We start from the raw sequence: 17,278 nt of genomic DNA on the forward strand, positions 1-17,278 counted from the left end.
AATATTGGGGAAGACTACTAACAATTCCCAAGTACCTCTAAGATGCCTGGCACTGGGTTAGGCTCTTCACATGTTACTTAAACTTCACAGTGGATATTATTGCTACATTTTAGAGACGAGGCGCCATGTGGGAAATGTGTAGTTTTGGTTAATAAATACCCCTGAAATTAAGAATTTTTTTGCTTTACACAGGCCAGCTGAGACATATTTAAAAGGGCTTTTACGACAACCCACTGAGCCAATAGAAAATTGTGAGGTCACTGTAATATTAGCACATTACAATCCTCACCTGACAGTCTACAAAGCCCTTTGAAGTTCAACAAGACAGTGATTTTCTCATCTCACTTTTGAAAGGAACCTTGGCCATGTTGCTTTGATTGAACACCCCAGTGAATGCTGCACAAACTACGTTCACTTAGAAATCATTAACTGCTTGAAAGGAGTAGAGAGTAAAGATGAAACCGCCTAGTGGGCCTCAAAATTATTCAGGTGCTGGAACTTCTGTCTTATGGAACACTGAAGGTCAAAGAACTCAAGATTCAACTAAAAGTTTATGGGAGGAAAGACTACTATTTTTTTAATTTCATTATTTATTTCATCAAAGATTACTAGTGTTTTATTTCAAACCCCTAGGACAACTTGAAGCATGCTGTGGGGGTGGAGGAGAACAGGGCAGCAGGCTTCCATTTCCACACTCTTCAGGATCACATCTATTGTGATGTGAGGTGCACCTGCCTGAGCTTGGGCGGCCGTGCTCTTCTGGATGGGTCAGTGGAGAGGAGCCCCCCTCCTCATTCTCGGCAGGACCCCACTCACAGCAGCGGCGAGGCTGCAGTCTAACAGAGCTGCTTCTCAGCTAAAGGTACTCACCCGGCCCTGGGCAGTGGGGATGGCGCAGCAGGTAAAGATGACTTAGAGTCCCAGGCCCCGCTGCTTCGACCTGCACAGAAAGATGCACGGGTCAGTCTCCAAGTCCTGAATCTGGGGCTGACGGTCACAGTGAGGCTGGCCCTTTTGGCAGGCTCAGAAATACATGCACATTTTTTGTTACTTTCAGTTAAGCGTGTATAGGTGGTTACGTTGAGGTTCTTGGGGAAAACCTGTCATCTTAGTATGTAGTATGAGTACCGCTATGTTTCGTTAGCTACTATATCAAATTGATACTCTTCTTCTAAGTCTTCACACCTGAGATTGACTTAAAATACAGTTGGCTAGGCCCTGGCGGAGGAGCTCAGCTGGTTGGAGTGTCATCCTGATATGCCAAGGTTGTGCGTTCGATGAATCAAGCAATGAATGTATAAATAATGGGACAACAAATAGATATCTCTCTCTCTGCCTTTCTCTCTTCCTTTCTCTCAAAATCAATCAATAAATAAGAACTACACTTGGCTATTCATAGATTTATTTAAAATTTTTTTATTTCACTGAGTCACCTAGATGATTTGGCTGAGTCATCATAAATGATGATTTTTTCCCTCACTGAGTCATAAGTGATTTTGCTAAGTCATGGTAAGCAATTTTTGCTGAGTCATGATAAGCGAATTCACTGAGTCATGCTAAGTGATATTTTGCTGAGCCATGAAAAGTGATTTTGCTGAGTCATGGTAAGTGCTACTCATAGGTTTTAATGAAGATTTTAGGAAAGAGGAACAAAAACCTTGTCTGAAAAATAAGGAAGTGTAAAGAATGGCTAAGTCAGAATTTCCTCCCAGAGGTTTTCCCCCTCCTTAAATACGAAGGGCTCATTTGGCCTGGGTTTATTATCATTGTCACATCTACTGCCTGGCTTTTCCACTAAGCTTCCCTTTCCTTCATATCTCCAAACAGTCTGCCAACGCCTTCCTTCCCCTTCCCTCCTTATAAACAACTTCTGTGATCAGATCAGGGGGCAGGCCCATTCTCCATTCTCCTCTGGTGGTGGTGGGGGGAGACAGAGCTGGTGGAAACCTATGGTCTTGCATCAGGAAGACATGGTTCTAGTTATTTCTCTGCCAGAAAACTGGCTGGGAGACCTCTTCCAAGCCACTGTGTCTCAGTTTCCTCCTCTGTGAAACAGGGACACCACCACCTACCTTACCTAACTCAGGGTGACTGTGGTAAGATAATAGGGCAGCTTTAAAAATGTACAGAATTAGCCAGATAGAAAGTAATATTGATGGAAAGAGATTAAAAGTATTTGAGGTTTAAAAACATTATGCTAAGTAAAAGGAGCCAGATGGAAAAGACTACATATTTTATAACTCCATCTACATGAAATGTTCAGAAAAGGCAAATCTATAGCAACAAGAAACAGACTGGTGGTTGCCTGGGGCTGGGGGTGGGAACAGCATTGACCACAAATGGGCAGAAGGGATCTTTTAGAGTTGAGGTGGGCATGGACATTTTCTAAAACTGGATTGCAGTGATGGTTACAAAACTCTGTAAATGTAATAACGGTTTACAAAAATAATTGAATTGTACATGAAAAATGAGTGAAAAGTTATAACTCATAAAGGAACTCAGTGAATGTGATTATTGCTGTTTTTGTTTTATCACCTTGTTATGAACCACCGCAGCACCTGAGCCCTGTGCCAGGCACTTTAAATGGGTCATCTCTAAGCCTCACTTAGCATCAGTTGGAGCACAGCAAGTCTCAGCGAGGCTCAGTGGCAGGGCTGGGGTTGAAAACCAAGACCATTTGATTTAAGGCCCCCGCAGGCACCTTCCTCTCCAGCCAGGACCTCAGAACATTACTTTGGGGCATGATTTGGCGTGCGGATCCACTCGGTCTCTCCCTCATTTGGGGAAAGACTAGTGAAGCAGAGGTCTGCTTTTGCGGGTGCTCTTGGAGGATGGAGCATGACTCCTCTGTTTCATGGGCCAGCGACCCTTTCTGCTGTCTGGGCCTGAAGCTGGCCCCAAGGCCATGGCTGGGTGGGAGAACCTGGTGCCCCCTCACTGCCAGGATCCTCGCTTCCTAGCAAAGCCAAGTTCTTGGCTGAAATGCTCCAAGGGCAACTTGGGGCATGTGATAGAGGGAGATGTGGCCAAAAGCATAATGATAAAAGCGAAAAGTAAGATTTGTTTTAATTGTATTGAACAAAAAAGTATGTTACTGTTTGATATAACAGTGCAGGCTTTAGACAAGCTGGTGCTTACCAAAGCTCCTCGAACATGTACTTTATGCATCGTTCCCTTTTTAGTTTTACATACAGTGTGTTGTTTCCTTAATTATTTTTTAAAAAAGATTCTTTAATTGAATTTATTGGAGTGACATTGGTTATATAGGTTTCAGGGGTCCAGTTCTTTAAGGTATCGTCTGGGTTTCCTTATTTCATAATGATCCCAGCGTTGGCATTCTAAGCCGGGGGATTTAACTGCCTTTTAGCTGTTGTAGAAACCCCATTATCATTAGGGGCTTGCACAGCAGCTGGAGCCGCCCTCGCCCTCAGGCACTGCACGAACTCTTACAAAAGAAAGAGATTTAGTTCAAGAATTTCAGAACAGTTTGGGCTACAGCTGGTAACTGGGATCCCAACCCAGATCTGTCTGGCTCAAAACCCAAGCTCTTAACCACCCGATATTCTGAAAGAAGAGCGAGGGCTGAGGACTGAATGATGCAGACACCCTCAGTCAGGGGTGGGGAGGGCCCCTTCAACATTGGTGCCACCACACAGTGAGCGAGGGCGAGGTCTTCTGTTACCATTTATCAAGACATTTTAAGATACAAGTGATTATTTCTTAATATCAGATCTCAGTTGTTTATCTTATGTGTAATAGATTAAAAACTAAACTCCCAAATGTAATCATTCTGAGATTTAAAAAACACACCAAATGACACATATACTTTACCTGAAGCTGCCACTGGAGGAGGCGCTGGCTTGGAGCTGCTGTTTGGCTTGGTTGACCTGTTCACCATGGGAGCTTAAACACACAAATGTGCAGATAAGGGTCACAGATATGACCTGCTGGAGGGGTTCGCACTTATGGGAAAATGCACTGTGGAAATGACGGAGCAGACCAGAGAATTTGCAGAGAATGGAAGCACACGGATCAAACACATAGGCCATTAAAGAAAGTCTCCTCACGCCTGGCCAGCATGGCTCAGCGGTTGAGCATTGACCTAGGACACAGGAGATCACGGTTCGATTCCTGGTCAGGCCTTGATCCCTGTTGGGGGCGTGCAGGAGGCAGCTGGTCAATGGCTCTCTCATCATTGATGTTTCTATCTCTCTCTCTCTCTGAAATCAATAAAGATATATTAAAAAAAAAAAAAAAAAAAAAAAAGAAATCTTCCTCAGAAGAAAAACCTTTAGAATGCATATATCAATGATTAAAGGGTTAAGTAAAATATTTTATGACAGGGATTTTGTTAAAGTCAATACTGGCTTGGAATTTCCTTTCACAAACTGAAGTCTAGGAGATGAAAGAGGATTTTTTGTTTTTTTTTGTTTTTTTTTTAATTAGGAGAAGTGTATTGAACCTAATAGTGAAGGGGCCAAATTAATAGCCCCACCCTCCCTTCCAACACATACCATTGCTTTTGTATTTTACAGGGTTTGTTGGGGAGGGGATGTTTAATGTGTATTTCTTTTCATGGTGATGGGTGGCTCAGGAATTCAGGTGGGTCCTGAAGCCATTGGTGATGTTTAGGGAATGCAGGAGAGGGTTGCGACATAATGGCAGAGAAAAACTGAATACTGCTACTTTAGGGTCGAGCTTATTAGATGAGTAATGTAACTTGAAGAGGTATCACTTACGCAGGAATATATTCTTCATAGTGACCATATCCAGAGCGACCAGGCACTGTTCCGCAGAGGGTATGCTGCACTGGCTTTTTAAGATAATTTGTTCATAATTGCATTTGTAATTCTGTGAAGCATTTACAAACAAAATGTTTCTGAAATAGCACTAAATTTAAAGAAGCAGGACACAGAGCATATTTTACTCTTTCGAATTTTTCAGTCCTCTGCAGAAGCTGTTCCTGGTGCAATATTTGTAAGGCCAACATAGTGGTTTGCGACTTTGTGAGTATTAGGTTTTATGAGAAATCCATCCCAGCTGAGGACAGCTAATGATGAGGGCCTAAGTGCTTCATAATTTAAGATAGGATATTAGCCATGGGAGAGGACAGAGGAAGAAAGTAAAGACCAAGAAACACAGAGATAGCTCACTCAACCTGCCAAAGCAGGCAAACGCTGTGGCCACAGAGGAGAGAGGCCTGGGCACCATCGTTTGAGCCCCTGGGTGCTTCCTACCGAACAGCCTTGTGCACCCCCATCAACTGGTAGACCTCAAACACTTGCCTGTTTCAGATGGGAGCGAGCTGCTCTCCGTGGGATGAATATAGTTCTCATCTTCATCTTCCACAGGGACCACGTAGTCGGCCTAAAGGAAACGCAGAAATGAGTGGGAAGAACGCTGCACACTCATAGGGTATTGCTTGGGAAAGAGTGATTAAAAAAAAATCTTTGTTGAGATATAATTCGCATGCAATTAAATTTCCCTATGTGAAGTGCACAGTTTACTGGGTTTTAGTATGGTTACAGAGTGTGAAACCATCACTGTAACCTAATTTTAAAACATTTCCATCACCCGAGGAAGGAATGCTATGCCCATTAGTCACTCGCCATCTCTCCCTTCCCTAGATAACCAATAATGCACTTTCTGCCTTTAATATTCGCCCATTCTGGACATTGCGTGTAAATGGAATCATATAATGTGCGGTCCTTTGTGACTGCTTTCACTTAGCATAACAATTTCAAGGCTCAAACGTGGTAGGACATATCACTACTTCGTTCCCTTTTATGGCCAAGGAACATGCCGCTGTGTGAATATGCTGTATTGTGTTTACTCATTCAACAGTTGATGGCCACTCGAGCTGTCTGTCCTTTTGACCTATTATGAATGACGTTGCTAGGAACATTCATGTACAAGTTTTTGTGTAGAGGCACATCTCTCTTGGGAACGTGCCTCGTGGTAGAATCGCTGGGTTACGTTGCAGCCCTACGTCAAACAGCGTGTGGAGCCGCCACACTGTTTCCCACGAGCAATTTCTCCATGTGCTCCCCAACGCTTGTTGTCTGTCTTTTTTATTATAACTATCATCATGGATGTGAAGTGGTATTAATTATGGTTTCAATATGCATTTCCCTGATGGTTAATGATGTTGGGCATCTTTTTGTGTGCTCATTGGCTATGTGCTTATACATATATTTTTTAGAGAAGTCTATTCAATGCCTTTGCCCATTTTGAATTGGGTTGATTGTCTTTTTATTATTGGGTTGTAATGTTCTGAATGTAAGTTTCTTATCAGATATATAATTTGCAAAAATGTTCTCCCACCCTATAGGTTGTCTTTTTACTTTCTGGGTTGTATCATTTGCAGCACAAAAGTTTTAAATTTTGAAGTTCATGTGATGTATTTTTCTTCTGTTGCTTGTGCTTTGGGTGATGTATCTAAGAAACCATTGCCTAACCCAAGGTCACAGGGATTTATACCTATGCTTTCTTGTAAAAGTTTTATAGTTTTAGCTCTTGCATTTAGGTCTAAGGTCCATTTTTAGTTAATTCTTGTGTATGGTGTGAGACAGACCTCCACTTTTATTCTCCTGCATGTGGCTACACAGTTATCCTAGCATAATTTGTTTTAAAAACTATTCCTTCCCTATTGAATTGTCCTGGCACCTTTGCTATTAATCAATTGATCTGAAATATAGGGAGGGAGTGATTTTTATATCAATATGAGGCAAATGAGGTAATCCGATCTCAAAAGTGATTTTACCACCTGCCTTAGTGGGTAGCCAAGATGTGTACGGAGAGAAACAGACACCAAACATCTGTTGAGTACCTGTTGCCAGGTGCTCACCTGAATACTTCATATGTGTTGTGTCCCTTAATTGTTACAACGGCTTAATAAGGTAGGTACTACCCTCAGTTCTCTCTACAGAGTAGGGGCTTCCTCTATGCATCCCACCCCTCTGCATCTTAGAGGAGGAGCAGGGAGGAGCAGAGAGGAAAGAGGTGTTGGAGAGAAAGCTTGGTGGGCAGGGCAGAGAAGCGAAAGAGAGTAAAGGTAGGAAACTGTCCTGTGGGGGAAAGAGAAGATTCACAGGAAACCAGGGGAAGAGAAAGGGCACAGGGGGGCACAGACCCAGTATTGATATTATACCATATGCCTCTAGTGGTCGAAAATGCTTACAATAAGGTCATATATGCCATTTTTAGAGAAAAAAGAACACCCTTTCAGCATAATATTGGAGAGTTGGGGGGGGGGGGGCAGTGAAGACCCAAAGTGGTTAGTGCTGACCTGAGAGCAGGGATGGAGGAAGGAAGACATGCTTGAGTCCAGACTGCTGGTGCCTTCCCCCTCCCCTACGCTGCGTCCTGCCTTCCACTAGGTCTGGGAAGCCATTGGCACAGATTTACTTTACCTCATCCTCAAGATCCTTGGGTTTGGGTGGGACTTGAGGTTTCTGCAGAGAAGTCGAGGAGGGCATGGTGGAGGCTAGTCTCGCCTTAGCTGAAGGCCAGCTGGGTTTACTGGGAAGGGTCTTGCTGAAGGGTGGTGGAGACTGCCTCTGGCTTGATCGGTTGTCTTGAAAAGAACAACAAACAACAACAACAAAGCGTGAGATGAAAGGGGCTCTGGGTCATTCCCTGGAGGGAAACTACCGGGTTCTAGAAAGTATAGAACCTCTAGCACCTAAGTAGCCACAAATGATTAACTGGGACATTCCTTAAGAGTAAAATGACATGTTAGGTAAAAAATTTCAACTGCCCATTGACTTACATCATAAAAACTAGAAGAAGGGCCTCATCAAAAAACATCCTCCCAGGGGAGAGATGGAGACCCACAGGCTCAGTAGAGCTGACAGCCCAGGGCTCTGCCCAACAGGTGCATGATGACCTTGGCTGTGTAGGGGTTTAACAGGGATGCTCCTCCATGGGTTCACTTGCTCTATGAACCTTAAGGGCAGATATTCTCAATCCCACTTACACATCAGAACCACCTGGGAGCTTTACAAAATGTCAAGGAGCTCTGGCTGGTGTGACTCAGTTGGTCGAGCATCATCCTATGCACCAAAAGGTAGCCAGTTTGATGCTGGTCAGGGCACATGCCTGGGTTGCTGGCTTGATCCCCAGGAGGGGGCATGCAGGAGGCAGCTGATCGATATTTCTCTCTCATCTATGTTTCTCTCTCTCTCTCCCTCTCCCTTCCTTCCTCTCTCTCCAAAATCAATAAAAACATATTAAAAAAAAAAAGTCAAGGCCCAGACCCCACCCCAGACATAACTAGTAGGGAAAGATTATAGATTTAAAAGTTCCCCCAGGTTATTCTAACATGTATTCAGGGTTGTGACTGCTCATCTGGGTGAACAGTTCCTGTCCTCAATGATTTGCCTCAAATCATAAAGAATCCATAAGTTCCCCTGCACAGGACTGTACTCAAGCAGGTATCAGGAAGGGAGTCCAGGCTCTGAAGCTAAATGGCCCTGAGTTTGGTCCCCTGCTCTGCTACCCACTAACTGCACTCCTTTGGGCTAGTTATTCAACCTCTCTGGGGCTCACATTCCTCATTTTTAAAACGAGGATCATCATATCCACCTCAGGGGGATGTTGTAGGGATCAGGAAGAGAGCAGCGAGAGCAGGAGCAGCAGTGTGTCTGGCAGAGTTGACACCTAACAAACGGAGCCAGTATTACCCACAGAAGGTGGTGGAAGGCTCAGGCAACATGATGTCGGCCTGGCTGGTTCTGTGAGCGTGGATTTCGACTGATCCATCGTGGGAAAGTCCTAGCACAGGACTAAGCTGCTGTGCTCCCCATCCTGGGGACAGACGGGCTTACACTGACTTGCTGCCGCTTGCTCCTGCCAGGGCCCGCCCCCAGCCTGCCGCAGCTGCACTGCCTGCGTGCCCCCAGCTCTGCTCTCCTGCTGGTGCCCCTCCTGCCCTCAGCCCACATGCCTGCTGAAGGTATGGGGCTAACTTCACACTCAGTGCCTCCGCGGCAGCTCCTCCTGGACGGAGCAGCTGTGCTCAGCCACTAGGGCATCTGCTTTGCTGTGCCAGCCAGTGTGGGCGTGGGCGTGGGAGGAGGGGCATTAACCCACTGGGGTCCTTGGTGGTCAGACTGGTTCTGTATAGACCGTTCAGGAGGAATTCGGAACCTTGTGCACGGGAGGCGGGAAGAGAAGCAGGGCCTAGTCTCGGGGCTGATTTCTCAGGCTGTCGGGAGCTGAGAGCAACCATCAGGGCGTGATCGTTTATCTTTTGCCCGTTTCCAATATTCTTGATTCAGGGAGGATCATTTTCCCCCTCAAACGGGCAAGTTTGCCAACCGGGGCTCCACTGCCTGTGAGTGGCCAGGTGGCCCCCTTGGAGGCGGTAGGAATGGGGGTCCCTGCCGCCCTCGGCCTGCCCCCGCCTCCCCGCCGAGCACCCAGGCTCCGGGTGCCTCACCTGCGTACTCGCCCCTGGTAAAGGGCAGGGCTGGGTGGACTGTCCTCGTCTCCTGCTCCACGGGCGGCGGCTCATAGCTGTCATCCCCCGTCTCCTCGACGGGCAGCACGTACATCTCGGAGTCGGAGTGCTCGTCGGGGTTTTCATAGTCACTGTCCTGCAAGTGCAGACACCATGCTCAGGGCCCGGCTGTGCCTCGTCATCAGGACAGACTGACTTAGGGGCCCGACCTGCTCCCTCCATGTCAGGACAGGGAAGCAAGGCCTGGATGGGCCGTCACCAAGGCCAGGCAGCCGGTCATGGTGAAGCCCGGGTGGGAGCCGGGGGGACCAGGGGGACCTTTAACCTGCAGGGTGCCTAAAACTCTATGTGGGCAAGAGCCATCAGAGAGAAAATATATTTTAAGAAGACAAGAAAATAAAATAACCGGTAGGTTTTATTTATCCTGCATGCTGACAGTTGAGGAAAAAGTAAGTTTAATAAGGAGAGAGAAGGGTGCACAGGAAAACAGGAGATGAAGTTAAAAGTTAAAAAAACAAGACCCAGAGCTGGTAAGCCAGAGGGACTGGGCTTCAAATGGACTCGAGTCCTCTCTCTCTCTTTTATTAAATATAAATTGTATTTAAGTAACTATTGAAAAATGCATTGACATGTTCTAAAGTTCAAACAGCTCAGAGGGATGTACCGAAGTCTCCTTCCCTGCCACTCAGTTCCTCTCCGCAGAGGCAAACGGCATTGCCCGCTTCTCTTGCATTTTGGCCAGAGAGAGTGTGTAACAGCGTGCGTGCACATATTCTTGTGGAAGAAATATCTGGTTCAGGAGTTAAGAGGTCCTCTGGCCTCTGTGTCCATTGCCCCCAGGGCCCCCACACCGCTGACATAATGCACGGTCCACACGTGGTTTCCCCGCGCGGGCGGGGCGCTGCCCTCTGGCCCGTCTCCTTGCAGCCGTGGACCACTCACGCGGGTACACCTGATGCGGGCGCAGCGCTCGTCACCGCTGCATCCTCGGGGCCCGCAACGGCTGGCACAGGAGAGGCGCTCGGTGCGCTTGGAATGAGTGAGCGAATGAATGAATGAATGCATGAATGAATGAATGCATGCATGCATGAGCAGGTCTGCTGCCCTCCTCGGTCTGTACAGAGATGGGAGGGGAGAGGCATGGGGTGAACAGTGACACGAGGGATGAGACAGGAGGCTGAAAAGAGTGTGGGTGTCGTTGTTCCAGAGTGGGAGAGAAGGTGGTTAGGGTGACATAAGAAAAGTCCTGTGGGGGGATTTTCCCAAACCCCAATCCCTGTAATAGCAGGGGGGCTCAATAATCCTTCCTGAACGTGACCATGAACTTAGGCTGAATAGAGTAATGACAGTGATGATAGTTTTCTTATAACTGACATTTCTATGAGCCGCATGCCTCATTTACTCCACCACAATCATGTATTAGTGTTTTAAAAATCCCACTCTATAGTGGCGAAAGCTGAGGCACGGAGGAGTTGAGTAATTGAGTCTGCAATCTGTGTTCTGGAGAAGCAATGACTCTTCTCAGGCAGGGCTCCTAGGGGGTGAAATGGGGGTGAAAGGGTGGCCAGGGGAGGCTCAACAGGGCGAGAGCCTGGCTTCCCAAGGCCAGGCCAGTTCAGCATGAGGTGGTGGGAACCCTCCTCATCCAAGCCAAGGATCCAATCACTGCTGTGGCGGCCTCTCAGGGAGACATTAGTAAAAGTGCTGAGAAGCAGCTGCTTTAATGCACATCTGGAAAGTGAATCAGCAGGGACCCAGACACGTGTGCCTAAGAGGGAGACAGTTTGGACATCCCTCTTTGTTTCTGTTTTCATGGAGCAGGGATGGGACTTCTGAGACTTAATAACCTGGAGGCTGAGGAGCGTGTGCATCCTGGGGAGGGCTCTGGGGTCCTTGCAGCCCCTCAGGCTGGGCAGCCTGAATGAGGGGACCACATTGGCAGAGATGGCAGAGAGATAGAGGAAGAGAGACTCCATGTCAGCTGTTCCTGGCAGCTGCTCCTCTGACACTGGGCTGCCTACCAGGTGGTAACCCTCATGAGGACAGGACTGAGACTGTATATACAGGACCCAGCATAGGACCTGCGATAGGGCAGGTGCCCACTACCCCGCTGTGGAATGAGTGAATGAATTGAGCTGCTGCCCTGGGCTCTGAAGGGACTGAGGAGGAAGGAATGGGCTCTCAGGAGAAGTGGTGGGCTGCTGGCCCTTCATTTGGAAAATCTATTTAGTGGGAGACACACCGTGAGCCCCTCCTGCTTCAAACACAGTGGAATGCATTTTATTCTTTTTATCAACAGAATAAAAAAGGAATATGTTCAAACGTGTGAGAGTTAAAAAGAAAATTCCTCTTCTCTCAAATTATTCTAAGTTCTGGCAAACAAAATTCATTCACTCAATATTCAACAAGTATAATATGTTGGACAATCTGATGGAAACTTTGAAGAAGTGAATGTGTAATAAGACAAAATTTCAAATTGTCCATTTATTCATTTAATCAATTATTAATTATTGAGTACCTGATATGTGCCAGGCATCGTGCTTGACTCTGAGCACAGTCCCTGCGCTCATAGAAATCATATTCTAGCAAGGGAACCCACAACACACAAATAGCGAATGGTAAATAATAAGTAGGCCTTTAAACAGACAAAATAGCAATCACTAGTGATAGATGCACTGATGGGAATGATCAGGGTCCTGAGACAGACAGCCATAGGAGGAGCGGTTCTACCTTGGATGGGGTGCTTGAAAGGCCTTCCTGAGAAGGAGACGTTGAGACCAAGCCTGGAGGACAAGAAGGAGCTGACCAAGTGGGGAAGAACAGAAGAATGTTCTTTGGTTTTTCCTCTTTTGCTTTCTCGCTTTTCCTGCCCAAGGACCACAAGTCTGAAGTTGCTGAGGCAGGCAGGACCTTGGCATGTTGTAGGAACCATGGGCAGGCCTGTGAGCCTGGGCTGTGGTGGGCAAAGCTCTGCTGGAAGGGGGTGGGGGTGGGGAGGCTGGACAGGTCCACAGGGGCCAGATTTCATCAAGCCTGGAGGTATTAGCAACAAGTCTGGATTTCATCCAATAAGGTCAAAATAATTGTGAGCGAATGTTTCTCAATCCTTACTATAGTTGGTACCTTGGTTTTGGTTGGTTGAGACACAAGTCATTTCCTCCGCTCCAGAGTGATTTTATTTTGTGCTTCCGAAGTCCCCACTGTGTGCTCTTTTTATCCAGCCAGCAAGTTAAATTTTCTTGGCTTCCCTCAGCATGGGGACCAGCTTCTTAACTTTACTTAAGATGTGGCTTGGTGCCTGCAGCCAGCAGGGGGCACAACTACCATTCTTCTGAGGGATCAGTGGCTGCTGGGTTCTGGGAAATAAGTCCATGCCCCAGTTACCCATAGAGAGGCCATCTAGTCCCCTCTTTTAAAAAAATCATTTCCCTGCAGTTGAAAAGAGAGGAACTCCTGTCTCCTCATACTCTGAGTAAACTCCAGGTGGCATACACAACATGGAGCCCAGGCTCAATGCTGGGCACCTCACAGGAGTCCTGGGTTCTCATTCTCGGTGGCTAAGTAAATGAGAGAGAATCATTTTGATTCTCTTGGCCTCAGTCTCCTTATATGGTGTGTTGTTGTGTGGAGACCCTCTTGGATCCATTCCAGATGTAAAAGTCACAGATCGGGGCAGACTAATATTCTGCATGAATTTGCTATGTGAGGAATAATTGTTGTGAAGAAAAGTTTTAGGATGTCTTGTAAGACTCGGCCTAAGAGAAAATGGCTTCGGGGTTTTGTGGGTCATAAAGACACCTCGAAGAGGTTTACAGTTAATTTGGACATACAACCAACGTCATCATGGCCAGGTCCCTCTCTCTCTGGCCTCCGATGCTCTGCTAATACCTGCTCCATCGCAGCAAGCACCTTGGAGTTTAAAAGCCTGAGTCTGAGATCTCAGTGAGAATTTTGGAACTGCAAGTTAAACTCTCCATGCCTTGGTTTCTTTACCTGTAAAGTGGGTGGGGCCGATATTCAAAATGTCTTACAATACAGCGCAGATACTGACTATTGACCCTAAGAATGTCCCGAGGCCCCCTGATGTGCCAGGCATTTACTCTTTGGTTGTTGGTTTCTTTGAGCTCCTGTGCAGGGTCCAGGAGGTGATGGGCACTGGCGAATTCAGGACAGAGGCTTTTGCCAACTAAAATGGAAATATTTAAACATTCTAACATCTGTTTTGGCTGCGCTGGTGAGTACTCTGACTAGACTAGCAGAAAATGGCGATAAGAATGCCTACGGAGGGCTGCAGTGAGGGTTAGGTGAGGTAACGCGGACGAAGCTCTCGGCCTGGCACGGTGCTGGCTCAGAGCAGCCATTCATTTTGAGGTCGTTGCTGCCTTGTCTGCAGGTGCCCTGCTAGCTCCCCGTCTCCTCTCTGTGATGCACAGCTGACCACCAGCGTGCAATTCAGAAACAAACCCTTAGAAAAGCCTCCCACAGGCCCTGGTGGAAACGGCACCCTCCTGGTCCCAGGAGCAAATACTTACAAAGTCATCTGACCACTGCTCCTCCTCATCAGCAGGGCTCTCTGAAACGGCATGAGGAGGCAGAATTCACACACAGGAATCTCAGCTGGCAGCTCCACCCTGCCTTCCCTGCCCTCGGGCTTCCATTTCCCCTGTACTTGCCTTCCCTGCCCTTGGGCTCTGTTTCCCCTGTACTTGCCTTCCCTGCCCTTGGGCTTCCGTTTCCCCTGTACTTGACCTTGAACTGTTATTACAGTCATCTGATATTCATTCACTTTCGAATCCTTTTTTTGGTTTGTTTTGTTAAAGTCAATTCTCAAAGCATTAAGAGAAGTCTCACTGGGAGCAGAGAAATGGTGCATCTGACCCATGTCTGTCTTTGTCAAGGGACATTTGGGGACCTTAGAGTAACCCAGTAGGACCATCGGGCAGCAAAGAGACAAAAGCATCATGTGGTAGAGGTTACTTGATGGTGGCCCACTCTTCTGGTTCCACAAGCAACTCACAGCATCATCTGATAGAGTCACAACCTTGCAGGCCATTGCCCAGACTGAAAAGCGTGACAAGCCAAAGCACTAGATCTAAAGAAGCGGGTGGCTTTGCAGCATCTCAGGGAGCCTCCGACGGTGTGCAGATAGTAGTTTTAGAATCAGGCTCCCTGGGCTCCAGTCCTGGCTCTGACTTTTGCTACATGCTTGGCAGTGGACCAGTGCTTTAGTTGTTTAAAGCTCCATTTCCTCACCTGTGAAACAAGGGTAAGAATAGTGCCTGCCCCGTGTTTTTATGAGAGTCAAGTAATACACACAGGAAGTGCTTTGCAAAGCCTGGCACACAGTAAGTGCCATATTTATGTTACTTATTGTTGTCTTGGGTATTGACAGTTCCCAATAAACCCTCAAAACAGTATTAATTCTATTTCCACTCTAAGGGCAACCATGAGGTATGCTTACCACAAGAACATGGATTCAGAACAGCCTCCAATATAGTGGGTGACATTTTCAGGAGGGTAAATTCAAGTTAAATATGGGCCAGATGGTGTAATTTGGGGTGTGGGATTTCAAGCCCCTGCCAGGAAGCTGAGATGCTGGTTGGGCCTGCTTGTCGGGAAAAGTCACTCCTATTGTGTCATGTGCCTGGTTTGGGGTTTATGCTCCATTGACTGTGTCAGAATTTCATTACACACAATAGAGGGGCTCCTCCACTTGCCTGGCCCAGGCTCTGTGATTCAGGTGGCCCTCCTAGGCCTCTATGCACAGCACCAGGCACTATAAGACACGTGCTAATGGCTAGGATGGCACCCATCTCTGCATCTCTTCCAGACCAAGACACACAGGGTCAGGCTGTGTTGCTTAAAATCTTGATTTGCCACTTGCTAGCAGTGTGACCTTGGTGAATTGCTTCACCTCTGGGCTTCAGTTTTCTCATCACTAAAATGGACATTAGAAGTACCTATGCCATAAGGTTTTGAGAGAATGAAAGAACACATGGAAAGTGTTTAGTAGAGTCTCTGACTTAGAGTAAGGGCCCAGTGAATGATAGTTATTACTATTAATTGACTTTCTCCTTAATTCTCACAATAACCAGAAGGATAGGTAATTTTATTTCTAGATCAGGGATCTGAGGCTTGGGAAAGTTACAAAACTTTTCTTGGTTCACACAGTGCTTAAGGGATTCCACCCCAGGCCAAAAGGGGCATCCATGAGGCACAGATGTGCACAGAATGAGTGAGCTTCCCAGTGAAAAGCTGGAGATGGGGTGGCTGAAGAGGATGGTGTTTGAGTAAGTCAACCATGAAGAGACAAAGGCTGAACCAGGCTGGGGGGCTTGGGGAAGGGAAGGGATGGCTGGAAGGATGGCAAAGGGTTCTGTGGAGTGATCTTGATTGAATCTCCCCACGTGAACTTTGCTGGTACCACCAGTTAGAGTGTAAATGGGGAGACAGAACGCCAAGTGAAAGCTGGCTTCACAGAGGACCAGGGCAGGGGCAAAAGCAGTGTTATGTTTCACTTCCTTTGTGGACAAAGGGTTGTTATGTGTGTATTCTACTTCTGTGCTGGACATTTACTCAAGAAACCCTGTCCAGGTAACTTCCTCTGCCCCACCCTGTCATTGCTCTGATCTCCTCCCTGCATGACCTCAGTGGTGGGAAGACAAGGTGGACCTCCTGGGGACATCACAGCAGCCCCTGGATAGTAGAGCCCAAGTGTACCAAGAAAAAGGCCTCATTCAGCTCTGACCTCTCAGGGCTTTGTGGAGTGATCAGTGGAGCTTCTACAATGACCCCAGCAGACTCTGGGGCCACCACAACTGCTCTGCCCTCCCCACCTTCCCAAGCTAGACCTCAGACTTGAAAGATACAGGAGGCTGCTCAACCATGAAAGCGCAGGAACTGGAAAGCAAGTTCTGGTGTTAATGTCAGAGGCTCTGGGCCTTCAGAGTAGTAAGAAATTCCCTAGTAAAGTGTAACCATCTCTGTTTGGCTCACAGGGAGGAACAGTGGGATGGGAGCCCAGGGTGGGTTTCCTGTAGTGGCCGCAGTAACCTTGGGCATGTTACTTAATGTTCCTGAGATGCATTTTCTTCACCTGGGAAACTGAGGTAGTCATTTCTATCTAATGATGCTGATGGGAAAGTAAATGAGCTAATGTCTGAAAAGAGCTTCGATTAATGCCCAGAAGACAGTAAATACAACATGTTTTGGATATCTTCCTTTCCCAAATACCAGCTACTTGGGCTTAATATACTCTGCTCAGAGGACCACGAGGTCCCTGCAGGCAATGGCCCTCCTCAGAGGCAGAGCAGGGTTGCCAGGTCTGAACTGAAAGCAGCAGGCTCCATCCTGGCCTGGTCTGCATGTGTAGGAGGTCCAGGCCTCCATTCTTTGTATAATTCAAACTTTGTCCTTCTATTCTAGTCTAAGGAGAGGAGGGACTGTGATGCTTCTTAAGCTGACCACTGGGGGGCGCTGGCCCTTTCCATGCTCTACTTTCTGAAGGTGAACATTGCCAAGGTCAACACACTTCCCTGGCTAGAAGGTGGGGAAGCCATTTGCTTCCAGGATTGGAAAAAGGGCATAATTCCAGCATCTCGGGGAGACAGGTGGGCTGTTACAGGAGTCTTTGGTGGACCAGAGGCCTCTAGGGAGTGCTTGCCTGGCCTCTGGGCCTCCGGAGGTCTGGTGGGCTAAGATCTCCAAGTACTGGCACCTTTGAGGACCTTGCAAACTCCCTGGGTTCTGGAGAAGCTGTCAGGGCTGGTTTCTGAGGCCCTGGGCTTGCAACTGCTCAGAGTCCCCAAGGCTCAG

General features: G+C 47.2%; 1 protein-coding gene across 1 annotated transcript in view; it reads right to left on the bottom strand.

The window, feature by feature from the left end:
• Positions 1-17,278, bottom strand: part of BLNK (B cell linker) — a 58,942-nt gene that overhangs the window by 14,655 nt on the left and 27,009 nt on the right. Inside the window, exons 4-9 of the mRNA XM_016219984.2 lie at positions 13,996-14,036; positions 9,443-9,599; positions 7,413-7,576; positions 5,286-5,367; positions 3,832-3,903; positions 871-940 (exon numbers count right to left, since the gene is read on the bottom strand). Of these exons, the coding sequence (XP_016075470.2) occupies positions 871-940; positions 3,832-3,903; positions 5,286-5,367; positions 7,413-7,576; positions 9,443-9,599; positions 13,996-14,036 (586 nt within the window). The remainder of the gene's footprint in view (positions 1-870; positions 941-3,831; positions 3,904-5,285; positions 5,368-7,412; positions 7,577-9,442; positions 9,600-13,995; positions 14,037-17,278) is intronic.

This window comes from Miniopterus natalensis, chromosome 14, assembly GCF_054644295.1.
Source record: "Miniopterus natalensis isolate mMinNat1 chromosome 14, mMinNat1.hap1, whole genome shotgun sequence".
Classification (NCBI taxonomy): Eukaryota; Metazoa; Chordata; class Mammalia; order Chiroptera; family Miniopteridae; genus Miniopterus; species Miniopterus natalensis.